The following is a 9180-nucleotide window of genomic DNA, read 5'->3' on the forward strand; positions in this document are numbered from 1 at the left end:
ACATTGAAACTTTCTGAAAAGGAAAAAAAAATAATATTATATATATACAATCCAACCTTTTGTAATCATCCTTTGTGAAACCATAGAGACACACAGGTGTTTATGACTTGTTCGATTGTTAGTTTGTTTTGGTTTGGCCTACAAGAGATCATTCCCAAAAACATTATGAACTGGTTTGTAATTATTTGGACTGGAGCCCGAACGTTCCCAGAATGTTGTGAAATGGTTCCCAAACAAGTAAACAAAAGACACTGTGAAATTCATTCTAAACAAACAAAAATCGCAAAGCTGGATCAAGTGCTTTTTTTTCTTTTATCGACGTGAAACGCTCTCAGAATGTAAAGAAATGCCAGCGTTAAAGCAGAGGTGCCCAAACCGTTTCCTATGAAGGGCAAAAAATCGAACTTGTTTGCAAACCGTGGGCCGAAAATAAATGTTGCATTGTACCACATTTTATCGAAATTGAAGTTGCTATGGTTTCACTCATTTATCACTTCAAAACATGACTCTGTATTCGGTTTAACTAACACAATATTTTCAAAAGGTCTAGTTCAGTGAAACTTATGGTACGATGAGAAACAATCCAGTTTATTGTACAATAGAGCAAAATGCCTAATACAGCTAATGAGCTCTAATGAGGGACTTGGATTTGTTTCTTATTTTTCAAATGTTCGCAAATGTTTCCTTTTTTCTCCTCTTCTCATATATAGCATTACGTCCCAAATCAAAGGATACCATGGGCCAACTTTATTCTGTAGGACCTAGGTTAGGCATTTCTGTGTTCAAGAAATCTTCTGTATATACTTTGTATATGTTCAAATTTTTCATTAGATATTTTTTCAGTGTGTACTCTTTCCAAAATGTTTGTTCTTATGCTCATAGTTATGTATTATGTATGTATAGTTAAGGACATTAGACAGTAGACGGAAGTATTTTTACTAGGTCCACATGCAGCTAGAAGTAAACTTTCGGATTATGTAGCATCCCAGGATGGTCTTTCTGTTGCAGTGTGTATAGCAGTAAAAGACCTTGGTGTGATTATTGACCCTAGGCTGTCCTTTAAGGGTAATGTGAATAACATTACCTGGATAGCCTCCTTTTACCTTAGAAATATTGCTAAAATAAGAAATATGATGTCGTGTCATTTTCAGCTGGTCCAGAATGCAGCAGTCCTTACCCCTGTTTTAATAAGTCTACACTGCTCCCAATTAAATCTCGCATTGATTACAAAATACCACTACTGACGTATAAACCACTGAACGGTTTTCGTGCCACAGTATTTGAGCAATGATGATCCTCCACACCTATTTAGATCAAAAGGTGCAGGCTATTTGTTGGTACCTTAAATAATGAAGACTACAGCAGGGGGCAGATGTTTCTATTACAAAGCCCCACTGTTATGAAACAGCGTTCCAATTTGTATCCGGGACTAAGACACAGTCTCAGTGTTCAAGTCCAGACTGAAAACACATATTTAGTCTAGCCTTTTGTCAGTAGGTCTTTCTTAGGTCTTAGATCTTTCTTACACCCTGATCACACTGTATTGTGTCCTTAAACAGCTTAACAGTCTTTGTTCCTGTCAAAAATTTCTCTTCCTCTCTGTTTCTCTATCTCTGTCAAATAAACATGCCCCAAACATGCTCCACCTCTGAAAGGAGATCTTCTCAATTGAGAGAACTCTGTGTGGCTCGGGATGGTTCCACACCCACAGCCTAAAGATCCATGAAGCCGCTGAACAACTCAAGAACTTTGTTAATATCAATTACAGTCTGAAACAATCCTTAGTCTACTACAATGGCTCAGAACCACAGGTTGCATGAATAGTTCAGCATTTTACTGCACACCTCAACAATGGGACTGCAATGAATGGACATTCGCTGGCACTCAGATAAGGATGGTTTTCTTCTAAATTTGGTTCCTCTTAAGGTTTCTTGCTCATCTCAGGTAGTTTTTCCTTGCCACAGTCGCCACTAGCTTGCTCATCAGGGATAAACAATTATAAGGACTACCTCATATGCAATAAACGTACACTATTTTTTTTATTATTATTTAATTATTATTATTATTATTTTTTATATTCTAGTTATTTTAATTATACAATATCTGGGCGTCCCCAGTTCAGTCCTCTCTGTGTGAAGTTTCATATGTTCTCTGCATGTCCACATGGCCTTCCTCCAGGTTCTCTAAAGTGGGTTAGCTAAGGTAAATTGCTTACTTAAAAAAGAGGAATAAACTGTTTAGTAGCCTTATATAAATTATTCGGAAGGGTCACATTTTTCCCTCACAATCTTCATTAATGTATAAGAATCAGGCTATAAGAGGGTATAAGAGAAATACAACACTATAACATAATTAATTGGAAATGGGCAATTTCACTGTGGTAACAAACACTCTTTAGAGTACTGTTACTGTTTACTTTCCTGTTAGTACCAGGCTTCAATTTTTATTTAACAAGATTGAAAAATGTGTTTGATAAGTGACGTGGGGTTAAAAGGTAATATTTACCATTTAATGTTGTTTTATAGCTTACCAAACACTTTGACAATATTGCAACACTGACAGTACGTGTCTTTTTAAACTGAAATGTATGCTTTACCAATCTATATTTTGGATTCTGTACTATATAGCATTGTGTTACTTCTCATATAGAAGTAACAGAATTGCAGGGAAAAAGCAGTTTTCCCAGCAGACATCACACCGCTCATCATCGCTATGGCGAAAAGTCACACTGGATGACTCAGGAGGTCAAGAGTTACATCTTCCTACTTCACAGAGATATGGCATGGTTAATTGAAAGGATTCACAAAGGGGATGAGTCAGAGAGCAGCAATTACTCTGTACCCGGTATTGGTGCCTGTTGCTGTTTAGGAGTATGGTTCACTATTAATTTCACGTTTAGAGGTGTCACTTGATGGCATTGAGTTTGACCGAACTTTCAGTACCTGGCCAAGTGTGCTGTTGTGTGCTAACTGTTTTGTAGACCTTGAAAATGTATGACAGCCATATAAGCTTGAAATCACTGGTTAAAACATTATCTGACAACAAGAATGGTTGTCTATTTCTTATATATGCAAAGATATAAACATTTGGGGTGTTCATCAATTTAGCATTTTAAGCACAAATAACTAATGTATGGTACTGTATGCAGATGACAAGGTAACAATTTTTGCCTTTTATCATCTCTCAAGATTTTTCCTTGCCACCATCACATCTGGTTTACTTGCTTGTGACAATATCGATTGATAAAAGTGCCAAAAATCAAATTTACCTGAGGATCCTACCCAGATGAGGAATCTACTCAACCTGGCAACCTGTAACTAATTTCTGTCATGAAGGTGACAGAAACAGAAAATGGATGTAACAAACCAACAAAGACTGATTTGTGTGAAAGTAAATATTTTAATCCACAACAAAATGAGCAACACTCAAGCGGATGGCTTGAAATCTTTTCCATTGCCTGCTGAGGATTCACATCTCTGCATTCTCTGAAGCAGTGGAATGGGACAGTCCCTACACCCAAACAAATAAATGTCTTCTGAAGTGTACAAGAATTCACCAAGAGTCTCCAAGATTTCCTTGTAATACAGCATCTCCATGCCTACTTTTTCTTCATGGCTCTTTTTCCTTCTCCTTTTTTGGGCTTTCCTTTTCCACGCAGCTTCCTGAGCCGCCGCATCTCCTCCTTAAAGTCCTGGTGCTCGTCTCTGCAGGGGACGAAAAAGCACATGTATATGAATGCATTCTCCAATGCACGAGAGAAGAGTGTTTAGAAAGCAGACCCTACCTGAAGAGGCCCATGTATCGGAGTTTCTGGGTGAGGGAATAGTAGATCTTGTGCTGAGGATACCATTCAAACACTTCTTTCTTCTGTGCCATAGGGGGCTCTTTAAACAGCTGCACCACTTTCATGGATTTGGAGTCTGTCGGCCGCACCACATCACCAAAGATGCGGGCGCTGAGGCGAGCCATGCGCACAGCATAACTGGACAAACCCGCCATCTAAAAGCAGACAAGTCGTGTTAAATAGTCGTGTGATTCTTTATGCTCAGTGTCCATGAAATGCCAAGAATCTTGATTTGGTTCCATATATTTATAAGTCATAATCACAAATTAATTGTCATCTGATTTACACAACACTTAATAGCATTCGAGATATAACCACATGGCCTCTAAACCTGATTAGAGCTTAGTGAGGGCCTTTGTTCAACCACGGACGACTCAAACACAGCTTTCACCCATGCCTGTCAGCTCTAACAAGGACAATATCTTAGATTTAATTGATTGAAAGTTATTTGATCTGTAAATCGTACAGATGCATGTAATAACTACAGGTGTTTGAAACCTGCTTACTTAGTGTTGTATTATTTTAAAAAGGTGTTTTGTATCGTTTTTAAGATTCATAATCACAATCTTGATGTCACCCAAATGAGGATGGGTTCCCTTTAGAGTCTGGTTCCTCTCAAGGTTTCTTCCTCATACCATCTAAGGGAGTTTTTCCTTGCCACAGTCGCCCCAGGCTGGTCATCAGGGATAAACACACATCTTTCACATTCATTCTTAAGTTCTGTAAAGCTGCTTTGAGACGATGTCCACTGTGAAAAGCGCTTTAGAAATAAACTTGAACTTGAAAAGATGCCTTCAAAGGTATGGTTTTATACAGCTACAGTGGCCTCTCCTAATTATGACACTTGTCTTTCTGGAAGCTTCCAAAGTAGCTACATCAATTGCTGGAATCTTACAGAGTGTTTAAAGAGACAGTCAAGTTACTGTGTTCTACTTTAATGCAAGACCCTGAAAGTGGGTTATATCAATATATATTCTAGAGAGCATGCATTGGGTGAACAAAAGACTGGTACAGGATGCATCAACTAATGAGGAAATGAGATATATATATATATATATATATATATATATATATATATATATATATATATATATATATATATATATATATAAAATGTATATATATATATATATATATATATATATATATATATATATATATATATATATGCAAGTATGTTTGTATGAGTATATACAGTACAGACCAAAATTTTGGACACACCTTCTCATTCAAAGAGTTTTCTTTATTTTCATGACTATGAAAATTGTAGAGTCACACTGAAGGCATCAAGGGCTATTTGACCAAGAAGGAGAGTGATGGGGTGCTGCGCCAGATGACCTGGCCTCCACAGTCACTGGACCTGAACCCAATCGAGATGGTTTAGGGGTGAGCTGGACCGCAGAGTGAAGGCAAAAGGGCCAACAAGTGCCAAGCATCTCGGGAACTCCTTCAAGACTGTTGGAAGACCATTTCAGGTGACTACCTCTTAAAGCTCATCAAGAGAATGCCAAGAGTGTGCAAAGCAGTAATCAAAGCAAAAGGTGGCTACTTTGAAGAACCTAGAATATGATATTTTCAGTTGTTTCACACTTTTTTGTTATGTATATAATTCCATATATAATTCCACGTGTTAATTCATAGTTTTGATGCCTTCAGTGTGAATCTACAATTTTCATAGTCATGAAAATAAAGAAAACTCTTTGAATGAGAAGGTGTGTCCAAACTTTTGGTCTGTACTGTAATATTATATATATATATATATATATATATATATATATATATATATATATATATATATATATATATATATATATAAAGCCATTTAGGATTGAACTATTAGCATTAGACAACACACAGTCTGAGGGTCAATCACTGAGGAAAATACAGAATATCTTACCGCTCAATGAAACTCCAAGATTACTCAGGGATCAAATTATTTAGAAAGAAAGGTAATAAAACAATTATATCGGACACATAATATTGTGTTAATACATTCAGTAGTAGGTACTAGTTCGTTATAAACGCAGTGCAAGACTATAAGCATCTAGCGTGTGACATTGGGTGGGTATAAACCGCGCATGCGCTAGTGAGGACGTTTGATTGGCCAACAGATGAACAAGCAGCTACATACGATATATAACTTCCTCTTTACTTCTGCAACTTTCACTTTAATTTTATATAAGCTTTCATATGAACTTTCTATTTATATTTTTGCCGGTATATCAAATCATAAACTGCTAACATATTGTCAAAAATACGGTGGGAGATTTAGAGTATAATACGAGTCGGTGGATATTTTCTGAACACCGAGCTGAAAAGACACTATTCAAACTAGACAGATGTGCGACGTCGTATTGACTCCGTGTTGAAACAATCGTTAAAATGGTTCCGCCTCGAAAAAAAAAAACGTCTAGCAATGCTTGAGGGAGGCATTATTTATCCGTGGAATTCTCCAAAACCACATCCGGGTATTACCATTGTGAAAATATAACATCAAATATTAAACACACCAGCCATTAATATTAATATATTCTATGGAATCATCTTTCCAAGTGGCAGAAAGGAAAACTACTATCGGTCTCTTCTTTACACTATTCCAATATCAAAATATTATTTTTAATTCCCAAATACACAACAAACAAACAATCTAAACATAACAAACCAGTATGAGCAGTCTAATATAAACTGCATACCTTTTCTTCCCTTCCTTCACTCTTTAATTGTTCGTTTAATCCATCTATCCTGTAACACGTCACCGTACAGAAGTAGAATTCAAATCTAGAAATTATCAGAAAATATGTTTGTACTTATACGTTATAAGTTTTACTGCATTAAAAAGCAACTACAAATTACTGAGCAGATACGATTATTTTATTTTTCTTTATTAAATTTATATTATTATTAAACCTATATAATTATTAACATTTTAACACATTTCTTGTTAGGGTAACTTCTGTGAAACCTATACAAAATTTACCTTTTCTTGAAAAGTCTTTTTTTTTTAGTCTAAAAGGTGAGCAAGCTTTTGTAACACTTGCTATGGGTTGATTTGTCCACTAGATGGCGATCTGTCACTGGGAACAAGTTGGCCATGAACTAAATATTTTGATAGATGGCTTTCCATATTAGTATGAGCATCACGTTTTGCCTTCTCTCACAATGAATGTATCTATTAACACAATTCTGGGGACAACAAAATGAAAACAAAAAAGAAGAAGGAAAAAAGCTGTGTTCAAGATAAGGCACTTCCACACAGCGCAAGACAAATTGCTCTGGTTGTATCTGCTGCATTTTCAGATTACATTGTCTGGCATCCTAAAATACTGCAAAGAGGAAAAATAATTAAAATCCGGCTGTCAAGATGCCATTCATACCACCGTAGAGGAAATTGCAGTCGCATAGTTAAAATTCAGTTATAAAGTGTGGAAATATGAGCAGGGAAAGCTATTAGACCTACTTTTATCTGGGCCCTCAGGGCAGAGATTATTATAATGCCACATTAAATCTATGACTGCTTTGCCAAGTGCTGTGGGGGAGAAGTTTTTATTTTTTATTTTTCTTGACACAGTAGATGCTGTGTCATTCTGATGCTGAATTTTTTATTTTTATTGCCTTCTTCAAATCTCCTTGAGGTGAAACAGCAAAGAGAGGATATACGCAGTGAATAAACACTGCTTTAAAATTAAGTTCAGTTGGTTCCTTGTACAGTGAAAGGACCAAAACATGACAGAACATTCATTTAGCCAAAGAGTTTAAATTAGCTCCAGCTAGTCATTATTCAGCAGTACAATGGGTCTTTATCATCACAAGTTAAAGGAAACGTACATCTGTGACACATTAAATCTCTTTATACTATATATTGTGTTGTATTTTTGTTCATCCTGTGAGATGTTAGCATGTGAAAAGCTAATATCACAAGAAGACCTGTCTAGCATACTGTAGTTACAATGGAGTTTAATAAGAGAGAAGAAAAAAGGTTTTTTCTCACAAAACATATGAACATCCACAGAAGTCCCAGCACACAAAGCACCTGTACAACATGTGCTGCCTGCTTCGTCCCGGCCTGCGTCTGGACGGTGTTCTCCTCAATTGGAAGCCACTCTGTGTAGCTGGGGAAGGTTTGTTATCAATGCCCTGGGGATCCATGAGATTACAGAGTGAGAACAGGAGCTTTAAGGAGGATTTGGACTGTAGGTAATGTTGACAGTCTACTACAATGACACATAATTACAGTTTTCTTCTGATCACCATTATTGCACACCTCAACATTGTTTATCTGTAATAAATGGACATTCGGTGCAACCCAGATGAGGATGGGTTTCCTTTGAGTCTGGTTCCTCTCAATGTTTCTTCCTTATGCCATCTCAGGAGTTTTTCCTTGCCACAGTCGACACACCGGCTCGTTCAACAGGGACAAACGTACACATAAAGAACAATCTTCATCATTCATTCTTTATCACCGCATTATCTGTGTAAAGCTGCTTTGAGACAATGTTCATTGTTAAAAGCGCTATACAAATAAAAATCAATTGAATTGAATCGAACATGTGAGCTGAGTTTATAGCATTTTTTTTCACTATACATCATTCAAGTTTATATGCCAGTCACCTCACAAGCACTACCTACACATATAACACATCATATTATAACAATATCCAATCTTAGATATGAGGAGTTTGATTGTAGTTAGTTCCTAATTAGAGACTTAGTCTACAGTACTTGTGGCTAATGTTTAATAAATGTGTGTAATGTTAATAAAGATATAACTACAAAATACATTTTGCATGGCCAATACTTACCTAACAAAAGGGTTTGTCAAAAGTATGGAAACACCTGGTAAGAGACACATACATGTTCTTTTTGTTTATATTCAACAATCTATGTAAATGAATTAACGGTATGGCCATTGACATTGAACAAACAAATATATAAATGTACACATGTTAAACATTATTTTTATTGAAAAAGCCTTAGTATGAATAAAATCCGTACACATGTCTGGCATTCAGACAGTTTCTCCAAACCTTCAGCTGAAATACTGAAAAGTTTACAGAAACTCTTTTTCTCCTGTAGAACCTACCTGTTCTTCTCTAGTTTAATATTTCTTTCTGACCTTGCAATCAAGTTCAACCATTAGCAGTTTAATAAAATGTATTTGTGGTGACTGGGCAGGCTGTTCCATGATAGAAAACACTTTAGCTGACTCTAAATGTGATACGGAGCTTGGACATATGGTTTGGGTCGTTGTCTTGTTTGGTGAAGTTGGTTCCAGTTAGCTGCAGTCCAGATTGAATTGCAGGGCTCTGAATTATGGAATGGTAGCCATGTTGTTTCAG

At 36.4% G+C, this 9180-nt stretch overlaps 1 protein-coding gene across 1 annotated transcript; it reads right to left on the reverse strand.

Annotated features, from left to right (window-relative positions):
- Positions 1-3379: 3379 nt before the first annotated feature.
- On the reverse strand, positions 3380-6198 carry mrps33 (mitochondrial ribosomal protein S33). Its single transcript, XM_046873549.1, has 3 exons — positions 5742-6198; positions 3785-3999; positions 3380-3704 (listed from the first exon to the last, which is right to left on the reverse strand). The coding sequence occupies exons 2-3, from the start codon at positions 3997-3999 to the stop codon at positions 3599-3601; spliced, it is 321 nt and encodes a 106-aa protein (XP_046729505.1). The 5' UTR covers positions 5742-6198; the 3' UTR covers positions 3380-3598.
- Between the last annotated feature and the right edge of the window lie 2982 nt (positions 6199-9180).

The sequence above is a fragment of the Silurus meridionalis genome, chromosome 18, assembly GCF_014805685.1.
Source record: "Silurus meridionalis isolate SWU-2019-XX chromosome 18, ASM1480568v1, whole genome shotgun sequence".
In the NCBI taxonomy this organism is placed as follows: domain Eukaryota; kingdom Metazoa; phylum Chordata; class Actinopteri; order Siluriformes; family Siluridae; genus Silurus; species Silurus meridionalis.

What these genes read in the sequence shown, in the direction of transcription:
- mrps33 (XM_046873549.1), bottom strand. Translation starts at nt 3,999, where the DNA reads ATGGCGGGTTTGTCCAGTTATGCTGTGCGCATGGCTCGCCTCAGCGCC. An exon ending in CGATACATGGGCCTCTTCAG is followed by an intron (nt 3,705 to 3,784) that starts GTAGGGTCTGCT and finishes CGTCCCCTGCAG; the next exon opens with AGACGAGCACCAGGACTTTA.